This window comes from Poeciliopsis prolifica, unplaced genomic scaffold (genome assembly GCF_027474105.1).
Source record: "Poeciliopsis prolifica strain line A6 unplaced genomic scaffold, Auburn_PproV2 SCAFFOLD037, whole genome shotgun sequence".
NCBI lineage: Eukaryota > Metazoa > Chordata > Actinopteri > Cyprinodontiformes > Poeciliidae > Poeciliopsis > Poeciliopsis prolifica.
This window is the reverse complement of record NW_026562412.1, coordinates 4,734,148-4,752,988: the sequence shown is the minus strand read 5'-3', so window position 1 is coordinate 4,752,988 and position 18,841 is coordinate 4,734,148. Positions and strand designations below refer to the sequence as shown.

Here is an 18,841-nt window from a genome sequence, read left to right as displayed (position 1 = left end):
GCTGTTTTCAGTTTTTTATTTTACAAAACTGTCCAGGATTTCCTGATTCTTGCACAAATATTGAAATCGGCAGGAAAACCCAGAAATGTTTTGACATATTTTTGGGAAATTAACAGTAAAGCTGCTAACATATGTCCACACTTCCACTTTCATCCTATACAAATCAAAATATTCACATTAATGCATCGAGTTTCACAGTTTTCTCCCTGGCGAACGTCAGGCCGCCAGCGAACGTCGGCCGGCGTCACTCGATGTATTCGGGTGTGACTTGGAGTTGATAGAGCTGGTTTCCTCGCCGTACCACCATGTTGATGGCGTCGCTGCTCCTGACGGCCTTGTAGATTTCCTCGGAGGTTTTCACCGTGACCCCGTTGATCTCCAACACGATGTCTCCTGACAGCATCCCAGCTCTGAATGCAGCAGAAACACCTTCAGTTGTTACACCTTTAACTTGGTTTCATTATACAGTGAAGATCGGGTAACCCTGAGCTTTCTAAATAAAAGCTTATTTAATTTCACGTTTCTGGTTTTCCAGATCTACCGTCTGTCTGTATTCGATTTCAGCATGAAAAACAAAAACAGAATTGCAGAAACTGACTTGTTGAGCTCTAAGTCTCAGTAAAACAAGTGTAGAGACAGTGAGGGGAGTTTTTTCTTCCTGTATGAACAATAAGGTGTAAATGTTAAATATTTAAGCTTTCTAAGTGGCTCAACTTTTATGAAATTGTTTCTTTGAAATTGTTCAAATTTCAAAAGTAATGTTTGATTTTCTGTACATTTTTAGTTGCTTTTGTCAGTTTCAATTTAGTGAGCATTGTGGGTCTTCTGGTAGCTAACAGAGCTAACATTCTGAAGGCTATGATTGATTTTAAATAAGAACTGTTACGAGGATCGCTGTGTGTTAGAAAGTCAAATTTAAAACTGAGATTACTATAAATATGAGGAACGATTGGGGGAACTTGCTGCATTACAATCAAGCATAGCAAAGAAGCTAGCAAGAGTATATTAGAAGCTAATTAGCATAGCATCAGCTACCTTGAGCCACAGAAAGTTATGTGCTACTCAAACTTTAAACCTGACAGATTAGTCCTGCCACAACATTTAAGAGCCATTTATGGTCAACTGAGATTTTAAGACCTGAGATTTTAGATGCACAGACTTTAAGGCCATCCTGCTGTAAAATATGCAACAAACATATGAGATGATATTCAACCCCAGTCAGAGAGGAAGTGCACCTGCTGGCTGGTGAACTGGGGATGACTCTGTGGATCAGAATGCCATGACTGACGTTAGGAAAAGACGAGTCTTTCATCTTCAGCTCCGCAATGATGCTGGAAACAGAAAATAAGCTGAGTTTAAACAAGCTTAGGCCTCCATCACTGCAGGATGCTGATGATGACGATGCTTTTACCTGGGTGTCAGCGTGAGCATCATGACGCCAATGTAGCGTGGATTCACACTCAGGTCACCAGCCGTAGAGCCTGAAATACCAGAAAGGGGATCAATGAACAACTGCAGGTTATTGTTTTCACAGAAACATTGTTTTAGTGAAATATTCTTACCTTTTCTTTTAGCTGCTTGATTCAGAAAAAGTTTCACCCGATCAGACGGAATAGCGAATGAGATTCCTGCAGTGACCTTCATGGTGTTTATGCCGATTACTTCCCCATCCTGAAGAAAAATTAATTAAAAAGATATTTTTTGTCAAATCCTTTTTTTTAGTTTTTATATATACAGAATAATTTATTTTCCCTCTTTTAAAGCAATCTTTGAGCGTCCAAAATAAGGGCTTTAGAAATGTTGAATTTGTGTTATGATAAGTGACAGAAAATATTTTCAAAAAGTGGCATTAATTACAATCATTCTTCCTGTTTGGTGTATGACAATAATAGGGTCAGTCTATGACAGGAATATAGTCATAATATTAGCAGATTAAAGATGTAATTTTACCAGAAAAAAATGTCTTAAAATTACAGGAAAAAATGTGATTAGTGAGAAATAAGGTTGAACAAAAGTACAATTTCATTCTCCTGTTACTAAAACTTTATTCTTGTTACATTCAAGCAACATTATGATTTTATTTTTAAATAAATAAAATCTTAATCTGACTCTTATATTTGACCTGAACTAAAAGTCCAAATAAATAGAAGCTGAAACCTGCAGGAGTTTCTCTACTGACTTCACAAAACTGCAGGCGTTTGTCATTTATTTGTTAGTATTTTGTTGTTCTGTTGCACAGGTGGCTGGATGTTGATGGAGATCAGATCTGGTTTCCACATAACAGAAACCAGCTGAAGGTGACAAATAACAGAAACTGTGACTCACCAGATTAATCAAAGGACCTCCAGAATTTCCAAACTGAAATAAACAAAAGAAATGGGTCAAATGTGACGTGAAGTGCAGAAAAAACCTCGAGTCAAATCAGAAACTATTAACCTGTGGAAGATGAATAACAGAAAAAGGTTGTAAATTTGTGAAACGGCAGACATTTCCCAAGCATTCAACAACAACAAAGGAACAAAATTATTGATGAAGCTGCAAAATACAGCCGTGTATTACGGCTTAGTAAATGGGGAAAAAAACTAAAATAAGATTAAAATTTGCTAGAAAAAAACTACTTTGAGATTAATCTAAAAAATCTTTGAGTTTGAAAAGTCGAACCATTTGCTAGAAATAAAACTCAGAAAACTGGGAGGGAATTCAGACATTTTTTTTAATTTTGAAACAAAATTTTCTTGTTTTTCTAGAAATTTTCTGAGATTAATCTCAAAATGTAGTTTTTTCTAGTCGATTTTCGACTTTAAGCTCAGAATTTTTCTTGTTTTTTCTAGAAAATTTGTAAAATTAATCTCAGAATTTCTGATTTTTTGTGTGAAGATTTTCTGCTATTCTAGCTCAGAAATGTCTCAAAGATCAGAAATGTCCTCGTTTGTTTATTTATGAAATTTCTCTAATTAATCGCAGACTTTTTTCTAGAGCTTTTTAAGCTCAGAAAGCTTGTTTCTTCTAAATAATTTCTCAGATTAATCTCAAGATTTCTGAGTTTTTGCTCCAAAATGTCAAAAGTCTTTTGGTTCCTTTCCTCTGGTAGTGAAATCAAAACGTCTAAACGAAGAGCAGAAACGCTGAAGCCGCTCACGTCGATGGCGGCGTCTGTCTGTATGTAATCCATGTTGGAGTTGGACAGGCCCAGCTCCTTGCTTCCTCTCTGCGGTGAGCTGACGATCCCAGAGGTGATCGTGTTGCGCAGCGCAAACGGACTCCCCATAGCGACCACGAACTCTCCTTGACGAACCTCCGACGACTGGCCCAGTTTGAGCGTGGGGAAAGGTTTCTGCCCGCGGGAGTGAGAAGAGGCGGAGAAAAGCTTTAATAACATTTTTCTACCATCGAGTTTAATTGTTTCTCTTTAGAAAGTAAAAAAAAACTCCAATATTTTGTTGCTCTGATTAGATAAACATCACAGTTTAATTATCTATTTGTTATATGACCAGGATTCTTATTCAGAATTAGTGATTATTGTTCTGTTTACTGCTGTAAAAAAATAAAAATGTAATAAGAATGTTAATTTCTAATCCAGATTATCATATAATAACTGATAATCTGATATTACCAGACTAATCTGGTAATAATCTTATCCTGACTCGCTCCTGTGTTTAAAACTTACATACCTTTTAAAATATAAGAAATACCAGTTAGATTTAAGTGTTCAATATTGTTTTCCTTAGAGCTGAAATTATTAGATCAAATTAATTGTGACTAATTGATTATTTAAATAATTATCAAATAATTTAATAAGAAATCATTAACTTAAGTTAACAGACTGTAAAAGTAGCTATTTGCAGAAACAACAACACGGTCAGAGCTGTAATAAAGACAAAACTGTGCAAAAAATAAATACATTTTGCATTGAAGATGGAAAATGTCTGTAAATATAAGTGGCGTTTTTTGCTTCATGAGGTTCAAATTTGTTAAAAAATAAAAAAATAAATCTTTTTGTTACATATGATTAAGCATTCACCAATAAAATGCTATTTTATTAATTTATATTTTCTGATTTTAAAAAAGTAATTAAAAAATACTTTATTGATCCCAAAGGGAAATTAAATGAAATTTAATTATTTGCATCTTTTAATGTATTTCTTAAATACTGTGTAATGTAAATAAAAAAAAAATCTGACTAATCATTACTAAAATAATTATTAATGGCAGTTTATAACAGAAAAATCAAAGCTAAATGACTATGTTGCTACTCTGCCGTCCTCACAGTGGAAATGATTTTAATGGTGGCGATGTCTGCAACGGGGTCGATGTCCTGCACCGTGGCGTTGTACGTGTCGCCGTTGGTCAGCTTCACTCTGACGCCTCTCTTGTTTTCCACGACGTGAGCGTTGGTGATGATCAGGCCGTCGCTGCTGATGATGAAACCCGAGCCGTTGGCCACCGGGATTTCTCTCCCTGAAAATAGATTTCTGGAAAAAAAAAACAAAATCTGCTTTCAGCCCAAAGGGAAAGAAAATGATTTGGAAACATTTTGTTTTGCCTGAGTTCATTATTTTTTGCCACTTGTATGAATGATTGTCAATCTGATCCTCTAAATACCAAAATTTTTACTTAAATTCACATTTTGTTCCAACTGATTATGTAATTTTTAAATATTAGATGATTGATAATATTGTCAGTTACTCAGTACTTTTTACCAAATTTCTTGGATTGCTACTTTTTACTTGTAATAGAGTAAAAGTATGTTGAGGTAGAGCGACTCTTACTTGTCCCCAACTCTGTAAATATATATGTTTGAATATATTTGTGTGTTTTTCTCTTCTCAGTCACATAATTTAATTAGAATCTCTGGGCAGTTGAATAGGAAAAAATGATTGCGATTCTGAATCGAATCGCAATCGAATCGGATTGTTCAGGCCGACTCACCTGCTCACAATCTCGATGTACACCACAGCTGGAGTGGATTTTTCCACCACATCAGCTATGAAGTTGTATTTGAAGCGGGGGCTGTCGGGTCTGAACGGGGACGCGCACTGAGCAGAGCGCACAAAGAGTTTTAAAAAGCTACTGGATCCTGGAGATCCCTCGGAATCCACCTGATCCTCCCCTAGGCGGTCCAGTAGCGCCGCTCCGCAGAGACCGAGCCCCACGCAGAGAGACCCAAGCCGGGCAGAGCTGCCTGACCGACCGCTTCCTTCCTTCCAGGATGGATCTCTGCGGTCCAGGCTACTGCGTCCATCCGATCCTCGGCTTTTAAACCGCGCGCTTGTCTCTGGTTCTTTTCCGAACAGGACAGAGGGAAGACAAGAGAGTGTCCTCTGTCCCACAGTGTCCATTCCACGGCCGTGGATCTTAATGACAACTGACAGAAACCTGCCAGTTGCTGCCATGTTGCATCACTCAGTCACAGCTCAGCACTTTCCACAACTAAACACACTTTCTATCCTGAAACAAAAAGTTATCCAGGACAAATAAAAAGATCCGCGTCACCCGTGATGACAGGAACAACTTTGAAAAATTACTTTTCCTTTAAATCCACCCCAACCTTGAATGACTCTCAGCGACTCACTACTAGAATAACAGGAACCTTACTCCGGATGTTAAAAGCTTTTCTTCGTGTTGTCGAATGAACGCGGCTGCGCGTTCTTCTGCCCTCTACAGGAATAAACGAGCAACTGCATTTTATCTCTTACAAACTTTATTCGGAATAATTATGCTTGAACAAAAGATACTAAAAACAAATTTCTTGTAAACATATTTTCTGAATTAAAGTACATTGTCTTTCATTTAAGAAAAAAAGGATGAGTATGACGTGAAGTAGTTTTGTTGTAATGCTCCGTTCAAGTTACGTCGGAATTTGTGAAGAAATCAGAATTTTGACATGACCACACATTGTTTGCAGCACATCTTATACCACTTACAAAAGTATTCTTAAGCGTTGCTTTCTATGGGTAAACACGTATTTTAGTTTGCTCATTGCAGTTTAGAGTTGGAGGCGCTTCCTGTAACAATGACTTTAGATGGACTTTTACATGTATGCCTTGTAAAATAGACAGGTTAACACCACGTTGCTGCTATACAAGCGCGAAAACCATCTTATAACTCGTAACTGGTTGCACGAATCGCTCCCAGTTTCCTAGATGGCGTCATAGTTGATTTTTCCAACCGGAAAAAAGGAATTTCCCAATTCCGAGTAGAACTAGAACGCAGCATTACAATGCGTCACCGGAAGTTTTGTCTAAGGGGGTGGAGCTAGAATTTTTTGAAAATTGCGGTTTAGCGGGCTAACTGTAAGCTAATGTATCTGAGTTTGCTCAATAATCTATTAGATTGATCCCGCGGGATTATGGCGTCTTGTCATTTATTGCAACGCAAAGATCCCTGCCTTCAGTCTCCGGCGAAGATTTTTGCGAAGCTGAAATGTAAAGTTCAGAAAGAGGCGCAGGGCGGCCAGGAGCTGTTGCGGAAGGTTGGGGAGCAATACGGACATGGAGTCAAAGCAGCGGCTGTCAGCAGGGCCGATGGACCCGGGTCTAACCGGGACCCCGCGGGGTTCTGCTGGTCCGAAAAGATGAAGGAGAACAACAAGTTTGCTTCCTGTCAGACTCCAGCGCAGGCGGAAACTCTGTCGCCGATCTCCAGCCCAGAGGAAACCGATTATTCGATTAGTCGCGACCCTTTGCACCGAGTATCCCCTCTTAAAGACAGATTTCGTGGGTTCACGCGGAGAACCAGAGTCCTGATGGAGTCCACATCTATGTCCCAACTCCCGTCCGGCGTCTACAGAGATCAGAGCCCGGATGGCTTCAGTCGGATCCAACCCGCAGAGATTTGCGGGAAGAGTGCATTCAGTAAGGAAGCTCTTTCTCTCAGACCCATATCCCCATGCTGCGCCTTTTCCCCCATAAAGAACAGGCTGAGGAAGAGGAAATTGGATCTGAATGACACCCTGAAGCCCTCCAGAACCACCGAGGACTCTGGTCCACCTCAAGCCAGGAGAAGACCTGCTGCCTGTGGGGACAGCGTTGAGAGCAACACCTGCAGACTGGTTTGGAGTAACCTTAAAAGATTCCCAGAACCAAAAGAATCAGGAACCTGTGGACTCAAACGTGAGTGATTCCCCATGCCTGTCACAATATCACATTTCGCTGGACGATAAATAGTCCCAGTATTATTGCAATAAACGATAATACTGTTGTTTTGGTACTATTTTAACATAACTTAATGGTGGTTAGGTCATAAATACACATTCTCACAGATCAATAAATGTTCAATGCTAACTAACATTTAACACTGGAACTGTAAGACATTTGAAAAATCCAAAATAAATAAACAAAACAACAAATAAAATTAATTATGAAGTCTCTGTAAACAAAATGATCTTTCAACAAAAGGAGTTAGTTGAGACCAAAACACTGAAGACTTTTTTGTCTAGTTTTTGATAGAAAGATTAATTGATTTATTGGTTATTGGGACTGACCTATATAAATTAAAATAAACTCACTAATTTCCATTCTACTTGTTAATATTTTTTGAAGGGCAGTTCTGTTTACAGAGACTTCATAATCCATTTTATTGTTTTTGTTTGTTGTGTTTTATTTAAAATATCTTCCTGTTCTGGTTTTAAGTGTTATTCACAAAACCACAGCTTTTTGGTAATTGCAGAGTGAATTTGCATACTTATGCTGTTATTACTGATATATTAAATGTTTTTAAATATCCACAATAAATAAAAAAAAAACGACAAATAAAATGAATTATGAAGACTAATTGATTTGTTGCTTAATAATACCATAATTTCTGCTTTTTATTATGACTCAGATGAAAACAAATAATGTTGTTTTTCTTTGTTCTGAACAGGTCCAGCTGTTATTCTGGATACTGGCCCCACAATGTCTCCTGCCAAGTTATTTGCTCTGATGAAGGAAAGGGAAAGTAAAAGGGAACATGAGCAGATTGAAACCTGCAGCAGAAGGGAGCTGTTTGCAGGGAACAAGAGTACGTACGAGTCCTGAGCCACAGCCATAACGTATCAATAAAACCTTATATCAATAATTTAATTTAAAAAATTATATATAGGTGCAACTAACTATTATTTTTGAAATCGGTTATTCTGATGGTTAATTAGATAGAAAATTGGCACATTTTACAGATTTTTTTATTAACCACTTCAGACTATTTTATCCAATAATAGAAGAACATTAAAATATGTAAACAAACAAGTAATTCAATTCCCTTTCTAAATAAGAAATAAACATTGTATTGCCTAAAATGCAATAATATAGGATTCCTGGAAATCTGAACCAGGTGAAGCTAAAACTATTTCACCTGAAGAGTTTTTGGTAAAACATATTTACAAAGCTCTTAGATTCAAAATACTTATAGTTATTGTACAGATTGTGCTTAATTGCTGCTTACAGTGTGTTTAATTATTTTTAAGTCCTATGCTCCAGTTAATGATTAATCTATTACAGAATTAGTTAATGATCATTTCGATAATCGACTGATCACGATTGATCCGATTATTTGTTTCAGCTCTGGTTTTGTTTAACATTCTCCTTAGCAGACAGCATAAACCAGTAATCATCAAAATTACACTTAAAAAATTCAGCAGTCTCTGTAGAATGAATCCATACACTATGTAAAATTCACTTTTTAAATTGAGTTATTGAAAAGAAACATAAGATTTTTTTTTCTTATGACCTTTTCTTCTGCTAGGGAACTTGCAGGAGTCTTGCGACACTGATGTCTCCTCAAATCATCACCTGGAGCACATGCATCACGTTCCCTCAATGATTACTGCTGTGAACCAGAACCAAGTGGAGACACCACAGAGTCAGTCAGAAACCTCGCAGGATACTCCGATCCCTGCTTCGCCCTCCCCTACTGGTTTACTGGAGGACCCGCTGGTGCTCAACACTCCACAAATCTCCATACCAAAGAAAAACGAGGCGGTCTTCAGACGCAACGTTTGGCCCAAGCAGAAGAAATTCCCATTCGTAAGTAGAAGCATAAGACAAACTGAGGTTTCATAACTGAAGGAGAGGAGGTCATAGAACAACAGTCTTCCATCAGAGGCTTCTTTAAAAACGTTGTAATACTGACTGCTACAGGAGCTCCTTCTTGCCATAAGTGTCTTCAACAAGTCTTTGAAGAAGCTTGAATTAATGAGTTATAATTGGCCCTGTCACAAAAAACAATAAATCAATTAATCCCATGATAAGTTAAGAGAAACTCAGTAATTTTAATTTCTTGGTTTATCGACTTTTTCTTTTCTCTCGTTCTACGAAAACTGATCTTCAGTTTGGTGCTTTGGTCTCAACCATCCCTATTTTTTTTAAACACAAGTATGTTTACAGAGACTTAATCATTTATTTTATTTGTAGTTTCTGTTGTATTTTGAACATTTCAAATGGCCTCCAGCTTCAGTGTTAAATGTTCATTAGAATTTAAAGCTTATTAATCTTTGAGAATGTGTTCTTCCTTTATTATGCAATTATTACTTTTATATCACTTGAAAATGTTCTCAAAACAACAATATGATCATTTAGTCCAATACGTTTGGTGACAATTTATCGTCCAGCAAAATATGTTGTCATGATGAATCCATACAGTATGTAGGCCTGCTTACGACAACATTTGGTTTCCCTTTGGTATCAATGAAGCATTGTTTAATTAAAATTTAATAAAATGGCAACTAAAAGTGGCAAAAACTCAAGACTCATAAAAAGAGCCAAGAAAAAGAAAATTAATGAAAGAAAAAACTAGACAAAATAATTTGACAACATCAAGGAAATAAAAAGAGGAGAAACTAGTAAAACAAAACAGGAATAATAGCAATTACAGTAAAGTACAGTAGAAAAGAAAACAAGCAAAGAAAAACAAAGGAAGGCAGAAAATAAAAAGAAGAAAAAGTAACTTGGAAAAAAGCAAAACATAAATTGAAAGTAGAAAAACAGAAGAGATTAAAAGGAAAACTTGACGTAGAAATGAAAACCTAATGATATGTTACTTTATTTCATTTTTATTCACACCTCAAAACTTTGTCATTATTTGGGTTTAAGGAAAACATGACAAACAGCATCACAGTTACTTCAGATATACACGTTAAATGCTCTATTCTTCCAAATATCATATCAAACCAGTTCTGTACGTTTGTTGCGATTCGATTCATTGTGTAGCTCCTGTCACCATCAGCTGCGTATTTTATTTTTCTTTACAGGAGAGTGTGATTCATCTCAGGCAGTGGTTACTGAGGAGGAATCATCAGGGTTTGTATGTGGACGGGATTCACGTGTAAGTGACCGCTGCTCATAATAGGGCTGGGCGATGCGGCTTAAAAGCAAAATCTTAGATTTTTTTCTGATTTTAATATTTTTTTTGCTTTTTATGCAAAATAAGAAATTACAAGTGACAGAAAATATTTTGAAAAAGTACATCTTATTTCAGTGAACCCTTCTGTGAGGTGTACAATGATGTATTATGATGATTTTTGTTTAATTATGAGATGAACTTCATAATATTGCCAAAATAAAGATGCAATTTTACCTGAAGGACAAAGTTTGGACAGAGTGAACAGCTCAGTTTGTTCTTATTCTTCATAATAGATGCATTTATTTGCACCATCAGTTTAAGATCCTGTTACTTGTAATATTTGCTGCTGATATGTTCAAAGATTTAATATTTTCCTATCTGTAAAACTTGTTATAACTCACAAGATCCTCAGCATTCCTCATTTTAATCTTTATTTTTCTGTTAAAGTGCTAAAAATTATGACTTTATTCTGGTAACATTACGATTTTAATCTCAGAATAAAAAATAAAATTGTAGCCTGACCCTTGTATTTTGTTGTAGCATTGACCTGAATTCAAAGTCTAAATAAACAGAAGCTGTAATACAAGATGGCCGCCTTGTGCGCGCTGACATCATGCTGAACTTTGGAAACCCATGGAGTTGGTGGCATTGGTGGAAAAAAAAAATTGGGATTTTCTCAAAGTTTAACCTTCAAACCCAAAAATTTGATAAATAGTTTTAACACCCAGCCTTGTTTCGTACCTTGACAGTGAGATTTTAGAGTGAACGCTTGTCTAAGATCGCTTCCATTTTGCTTCTCTTGTCCTCCCAGAGAGGAGAACATCAGGTGGAACAGCAACGTCATCACGGAGCGGATCTCCAGATCGGTGCTGAAGACCATCTCCGGCCGGGTGTACGTCCTGACAGGACCGATGAACATCAAACTCGCCTCTGGTAAGAGTGACCACCAAATCGTAATGGCCGCTTTAATTGCTTCTTAGAAAAGAAAGTGAGCATGTGTTTTTCCTGATTCTCTCTTTGTTCCCTCAGATTTTCCACAGAAGTTCCTGAAGAAGTTTCTGAATGGCTTCCCTTCAAACTGGAAGGCGATTTATGAGGCGTTTCTGTCGGAGTCGAAAGAGTAAGAGGCTCGACAAAATGGCTAAAGAACGTATCGCAACATAAAAGTTTCATATCAGTCGATATTTGTAGTTATTGATTAGTTTTTTTGGTTTAGATATCTGAAATATGGCCAAACTGGTGGCGTGACCTTTCCAGTTTCTTCATTTTTAAGCAGTTAGGTGGCGAAACATTAAACTGCTATTTTGCCAGTTACACAAAAGGTTGTTGAAACGGCGAGGTTGGCAGTTACTCACTTTGCCTGAAAGTTTGAGGAGCTAAAGTTGTTGTTCTGAATGAGGATTCAGTGAAATTATTTATTATTCTATTGATATTGATCACTTGTCTATCACCATGTATATTGTTACTGATTTATTGTCCAGCCCTTTGTTGAAGTTTCACCTGCATCTGTAACACATTCAGTGTGGCGATGAAGCTTTTTTTTTTTTTTTGTCACCATCAGTATAAAAAATAACCAGAATAAATTGAAAATTCAGTTTTCTTGACTTTATTACATTGAAGTAAATCCTGTAGTTTGATGGGTTGAAAAAGAAAATATTGGCAGCTGTTGGTGCAGACGCCTGGAAAAGTAATGCAGTTTCTGAGTAATTAAACAGATCGATTGTATTGTTGTATTTAAACCAACATTTTTTATTCTGGCCCTTATACTTCTTCATACAACTCACAGAAGGGACGATTGAAATAAAAGTCACTTTTTGGAGATAAGTACTGCTAATTATTTTTTTAGAAAAGAAGCTGAGCAAAAACACAATTGATTAAATTTGGATCTGATGTGAAAAAATCTGAGATTTTATTTTGAAGCCCTGACCTTTCCATCACGTTTTAGAGGAAGAACATCTCCTAGTGCCTGACATCTATACCCATTCAGCATTTTGATATGATAAATTTATTGATTTTTATGAGTAAATATTGTCTTATTTCTGCAGGCAGACAGAGAAGAACAAGGATGCCGCCATTTTGTCTAAGAACGAAGCCCAGCGTTCTTCCAGGCATCAGCCTGTGAGGCAGCAGAAACTAAAATCTGTAAAAACACGTAAGAACAAGATGAGCAGATGGGCTGCTGGGCGTTAACATTGATCTGTTTCTGAGTTTTCATTTTCTAATTCCAGCCGAGTCGCTTCCTTCTGCCTCCTCCCTCAGCGTGTCTCGAAGCGGCCGCGCCATCAAGCCTCCTCTGGAGTTCTGGAAAGGAGGGAGAGTACTCCTCGACGCTCAGATGAACGTTACCATCCACGAGGGTTACGAGGTGCCCAGCCCTGTAAGCACACAGGACAATGACCAATCACTAATAATCAATCAATCAATCAGTCTATTTTTTGTTATTTCTATGACCTGAGAGATGCAAACGGCCTGATAAAGGGTTAAAATATACAGAGAACCAATACTGATATCCAGGGACTGAACGATTTATCATATTAATCAATTATTGAAATAATCGTCAACTTATTTAATAATTGATTAATCTTTATCAAGAGTATACAAACTGAAAAATGGTAATTTGTTTTAAAAAAAGACACTCAGAGCAGCAATTAAGCCAAAACTTTACCAAAAATATAAACATTTTGCATTTAAAATAATAAAAAATTATGTTCTACCCAAAACTCCTCAAGTAGCAGTTTTAGCTTCACCCAATTCAAATTCTGTTAAAAACTATTTATATTTGGCACCATTTGATCAATTATTAATCAGTTAATCCAAAAAATAATTGACAGATCAGCCATAATAAAGATTAAAGATACACCCTATTGATGTTAAGTAGAGCAGAAAGGGATGAACTTTTCACAAGCTGCAGATTTTTTGCTACAAATCATCAAGTGAACACTAAAGGAATGGTAAATTATTATTTTAAACAATAAAATGTTAATTTTCTTTCTTAAAATAATTTTTTTATGTGTATCTTTTAATGTATTTTTAAGGTATAAAAATGGCTGAAGTGGTGAAACAAAAAATCTTCAGAATGTGCCAATTTTTTATTGAATTGATTGCCAGAATAATATATTACTAATTGTTAGTTGCAGCCCTAACAAATTTAAACTCTGAATTAAAACAATTTTGGAAAGAAAGGTTGGCCATAATTTCCTTCCATAATAATTCAATCATTAGGAATGATTGATGGGATCTGGTAACGCTCCATTATATGCCTTTTTCTTTTTAATCTGATTAATGAAAAAGTAAAATAATTGCTAGTTGCATTCCTGTCCAGTTTTTAAGTTGTTAATATTCTTGTTCTCACAGGATACTTTATTGAACACGTCCAAGAAGCCGGTACAAGTCCTCTTCTCCTCCAGTGACGGTAAATCTGTCAGCGGAGGAAAAGATTTGGCGCTGAATTGTGCAAAGATTCATCACAAATGTTTTCTCTGCTTCCAGGTTTGAAGCGGTACGAATCGAGTCAAGACGAGGGACGCTCGGTACCAGGGAGGCGGGTACAGGCGGACAGGAAGTTGCACAGAGCTGAGGCTAACCGGTACCAGAACACCACTGATTCAGCTAATGAGATGGTTAGCACTCAAAAAGCTGTTTCTGGCAGAACGAGGTGCAACCGGCGGCGTGCAGGTGCAGAGAAAAGGGCGTGTTCTGACACCGGTCCACAGAAAAGACATGAACCTGAGAGGTCATCAAAGAAACAGGCACAAAACGCCGCCAGGCGGCCAACAAGAACATCAGAAACCGTCACCAGTCCTCATGAGTCTCTTCCAGTTCGCAATAACGCATCAATCCGACTGTCGTGCGATTATGAGCTGCCGAGAAGGAGACGAGCGAATGCACGGCGCTTTACGAAAGGTTTGACGAGTTCATCAGAGCCGGATGATGAGATTTCACCCAGCCGGGCCTCAGAATCTCCGAAGGAGAAAAAGAAAAGCAGAGCAGCTAGAAAGAGAAACGAGGTGCAGGAGAAGAAGAAGAAAGAGAGCAGGAGTAGCAAGGCGTCGCCACCAGCGACGGCGACAAAGCCCGGCAGGAAACGGCAACAAAACAAAGTTGTTGTTCCACATGAGAAAGACGGAGACGAGTGGACGGAGGACGAGATCCTGAAACTGCAGGAGTACGTAAACAATCCTACAATATTCCTGAAACACGCAAAGAATGAGATGAAACTGAGAGAAAAAGGAAATCACTTCATCTGAAAGTGTTTCTTCACCGAATATTGATCTCTGAAATACGGCTGAAACTAACAAATATTGATTAATCTAGTCAAAATAATCTATTGATTATTTTGACGATTAGTTAATAGGACCAAAAGGCACATTCTGAGGAATTTTTAATAACCACTTATATAGTATCAGAAACTAATTAAAAGATGAAAGTAAACAAATAATTCAATTAAGTCTTTGCCTAAAATTCAATAAGATAGCATTCCTTTAGTGTCTGCTTAATCGTTTGTAGCAGAGGATACATCTGCAACTAAAAAAATACTTTTAATATCAACATGTGAAAAGTTCAGCCCTTTATGTTTGACTTAACATTAATACACTGAAGAATTGATTTAGTAATTGGATTCAAAAGGTGATTAATATGAGAATTTTTTAACAGGAATGGAACCAGGTGAAGCTAAAACTGACATTGAGGAGTTCTAGGTCGAACATATTTACAAAAAAAGATTGTTCATCTTAAATATAAAGTTTATAGATTTTTTTTGTTAGTTTGGGCTTAATTACTTCTCAGAATATAAAGTTTTTTTCAGCAAACAGAGTCTGTTACTCCGTTAACGATTAATCGGTAATTAAATTAGTTGACAATCATTTTGATAATTAATCACAACTAATAATTTCAGCCCTACTCTGGATTGATTTTTCCTAGAGCAAACCATTGGTACTCTTCATTAAACATTGATAAGATTTGTTTTTCTTTTTTAATATATTAACTTCAAAACATTGAAACTGCAATATTTTTACCCAGAATTTGGAAGAAAAGTCCTGTTCTGATGCAGTATTTGTTTGCAGATCATAATTCACAATCTACATCTCTATGTCCTGTTGTGCGTGTCATGTTCATATTTTAGTGTGGAAATTGTAAAAAGTTAGGGATATGTGTTTAAAATCAAAGAAGCTAAATAATTAGCAGCAATCTCTTACGATTTTTTTAACAGACCTACGAGCAGGTTCTGCTCGTAGGTCTGTGATAATCGATGCTGCTTGTGTTTTTTTGCAGGGCAGTGAGCTGCTATCCCAGACACGTAGTAAATTACTGGGCGAAGGTAGCGAGGATGGTGGGAACACGTTCAGCTGAAGAGTGCTACAAGCAGCACACCTGCCAGGGAAACACCCAGAGTCCCAAGAAAAGCACCAAGAGATGCAAAAAGGTGAAGGAAGTGGCGGCAAAACCTGCAGGTAAATATGGACGCCTTGCAGCAGGAAAGACCGCGATGAACAATCTGGAATAACTAATAACTAGATCTGCACAATATATAGTTTTGTGCAATATTACAATGATTCAGGACATTATGTTTTTATACATATATACCAATAATTAATCACAATTAATGAACTATTGGAGTAATTCTCAACTAATTTAGCAATTGATTGATTGTTAGATGGGATGCAGGGTCAGATAAAAACATTTTCTGAAGAAAAATAAACTTATTCGGAGCAGCAATTAAGCCAAAACTGTACTAAATATTTAAACACGTTTTATATTTAAGATAAAAACATCATTATCTGTAATGGAAAGAACTCATCAAGTGGGACAGTTGTAGCTTCACACAGTTGAACTTAACTAGAGAAATGTTGCATTTTTCCACTTTAGGCAATAAAATGTTTATTTTCTCTTTTTAAAAAATAATGATTTAAGTTTTTTAATGAATTTATAATATGTGTATCATATTTGTCCCCTTCCAGAGATTCCTGTGATATCCGCCAGAGTCGGGACGCTGAAGAGGATTAAGCAGGTGCGGCAGTTCCTGGAGAATCTGCCCAGAGACGACGTGGACGATGCTTTCAGCTCGGCCTACATGCAGAACAAACGCATGGAGGTGGGTTTCCATCACTTCATCGTTTTATTTCCATCCTGATCCCTAGCTAGCTAGCTGGGAGACGTTTGTCTTCGCTATTGCTTCATTTCTGTTGCTAACCGCTATGGTTAGCTTTGTATCAGGTTGGGGTTAGGGGTTAGAGTTTATTTTTTTCTGTGCAAAAACAAGCTCTTCACAGAAAACGGTGTGTTGGAGGTTTAGTGGATTTTACCTATTTTCACTTCAACAAAGTTGTTCCTGTTTAGTTTATTCAGGATCTACAGCTATTCTTAAATTACTAAATCAGTTCATAGAAATAAAAACAAACAAACAAAACAGACATGGAGGGCAACATGGCAAAATGCAACTTTGGGTTAAACACATAATAAACTGAAGTGTTATAAATATCAGATCACAACCAGGAACTTAAATTGTTTAGAGTTTGCTAAAACATTGTTTTATCTGTCCTTCACATTTTATTTTACTGTCACTAAATATAACATCAGTTGGCATTAAATTCCACAATTGCATCCCAAGGAGCAACACAGCTACTTTCTGTGCATTAGTTATAACTTTTTGGTAAAGTACATCTCTTTTCGATAGCATTCCTAGTAAAATGAATATGTACATTTTGGTTGAATTATATATTTTGAAGTATAATTAAATATATATAATATGTGATTTTCTTTTTTTACATTGCTGTGGTGATAAAGGTCTTAAACTTTGTTCAAATAGTTTTTTAAAATTCTTGAGTTGGTGAACCTTGCAGAAACCCTTCATGAGGGATTTTCTCTGTGTCGATGCTCAGATCCCCTCCTTGTGTTCGAGTGAAGATCTCGATTTTGCGATATCAGACCCGGAGCCTCAGACGCCGATGTCGTCGTGTTTCCCTGAGGCGAAGACGCCTCAGTGTTTGCACATAACTCCCGGCATGCTCGGCTCTCCAAACACGTAAGGCTTTCTAACACATGGAAAGAACAAACACAAACAAGCGTCTCACGTTTCATTTTTCGCTTCTAAAGGAAAAATGAAGACAAGTACGTCTTCCAGCTACAGAAGAGGATGAAGAAGAATCAGTTTAATGTCCGCAAAACCTCGTCTTCTAAAACGGTACCGACTCCTAGTGAATCAAAGGTTTTCTTTCTGAGATTTACAGGATATGAAGTCACACATTTATCTCCTATTTTTATCTCTCAGAGGTTTTCACCCACACCTTCCGCCAAGCGAACTGTACGACGATGCGCTAACACAGGTAGGCTTAAACCTGTAGAAACTCATTATTTAAGAAAAAATAATGCCGTCATAAGTAATTTTCATTCTTTTTCACCTTTACTGCCTTATATGTCCAAAGCAAAGCAGCAATAAACTAGAAACATTTAACCCAAGTCATACGTACGGTTTATAGGCAAGACTACAAAATACTGAGGAAATGTATTTACACTTATATGACATCAGTAAATACATTTCTTTCTCTCATTCTTGTGGCATTTAGCAAATAGATATTATTGTACTAATTCTAACTAACCTGAAACAAGAAAGGTTTTGTCTGATTTAACTTTATTTGGTACACATAGACGTCTCTAAACGTCACATTGAAGGTGGAAAAGGGTTTGAAAATTATTTATAATCAGTTCATTTTTTTTAAACCTCAAACATCTGGCTTTATTTTACTTTACACTAAACAAACTTCATTTTATTTGCCTTAAATCTATGTTGCCTTTGTCCAGGAAATGACACGTTCTTTGTGTTCGAGATGTTGCCCGGAGACGACGGCGAAACATCCGAAAGCGATGAGGAGGAAGACTTTTACTTCTCAGACAACTGATTTGGACTCATGGAATAAATGTACAAATATCTCAAGATTTTTAGTTGAAATTCTTTTCAGGAAACTCATAAAATCGCAGTGAAGGAGTAACGTTCAACCTCCTGAGGTTTTTCTTAGGAAATGCAGCGAGTTGGACGTTTAAACACACTTCTGTTGCTGGTTTGATCTAAAAAGTGATGCTCCTGTGGACTTCTGTAAATATACTATTTCCTTAAAATCCTTCAAAGAACCAGTTGTAATTACCTTTTTGAATAAACGTTTTTATATTCTTTCACTATTGGTTGATTTGTAATTAGATTAACTTAAAGGCAGAATACGTCAGATGTGTGAAATTGTGTATTTTGGACAAAATGTTTTAAATAAACGATATATTGCTGGTGAAAATCTTAAATGATCAGAAGGTACATATTTACCTGTTTAGGTATTTTTGTGAAGTTGCATCTGTCAGTATGAAGATTGTTGTTGATTATTTTTACTTGTATTTAATCTGAAATTAATCTAAATTGACCACCGGTTTCTAAAGTATAGTCCCTATTTCCAATAATGCTTGAAATCCAGTTTTAAAAACTTTAAGCAAAGGAATTCATTATAGCAAATTTATCATATTTTTATTTTATAAAGAAACTATT

At 36.6% G+C, this 18,841-nt stretch overlaps 2 protein-coding genes across 3 annotated transcripts; one reads left to right on the top strand and one right to left on the bottom strand.

The window, feature by feature from the left end:
- Position 1: 1 nt before the first annotated feature.
- LOC129374773 (serine protease HTRA2, mitochondrial-like) lies at positions 2–5,608 on the bottom strand. 2 transcript variants are annotated; one of them, XM_055053407.1, is made up of 8 exons: positions 4,930–5,608; positions 4,268–4,472; positions 3,140–3,334; positions 2,326–2,358; positions 1,563–1,671; positions 1,412–1,481; positions 1,236–1,331; positions 2–410 (listed from the first exon to the last, which is right to left on the bottom strand). In XM_055053407.1, the coding sequence occupies exons 1-8, from the start codon at positions 5,391–5,393 to the stop codon at positions 245–247; spliced, it is 1,338 nt and encodes a 445-aa protein (XP_054909382.1). In that variant the 5' UTR covers positions 5,394–5,608; the 3' UTR covers positions 2–244. The 2 variants fall into 2 exon arrangements, with proteins under 2 accessions (XP_054909382.1, XP_054909380.1); XM_055053405.1 differs by having other exon boundaries at positions 1,412–1,671.
- A 658-nt stretch (positions 5,609–6,266) lies between these two features.
- Positions 6,267–18,486, top strand: mis18bp1 (MIS18 binding protein 1). The gene is made up of 16 exons (XM_055053605.1): positions 6,267–7,112; positions 7,864–8,001; positions 8,722–9,002; positions 10,226–10,299; positions 11,129–11,250; positions 11,347–11,437; positions 12,363–12,469; positions 12,546–12,694; positions 13,672–13,729; positions 13,807–14,482; positions 15,589–15,767; positions 16,275–16,408; positions 17,196–17,338; positions 17,410–17,497; positions 17,585–17,639; positions 18,115–18,486. The coding sequence occupies exons 1-16, from the start codon at positions 6,350–6,352 to the stop codon at positions 18,210–18,212; spliced, it is 3,156 nt and encodes a 1,051-aa protein (XP_054909580.1). The 5' UTR covers positions 6,267–6,349; the 3' UTR covers positions 18,213–18,486.
- The last annotated feature ends 355 nt before the right edge of the window (positions 18,487–18,841 follow it).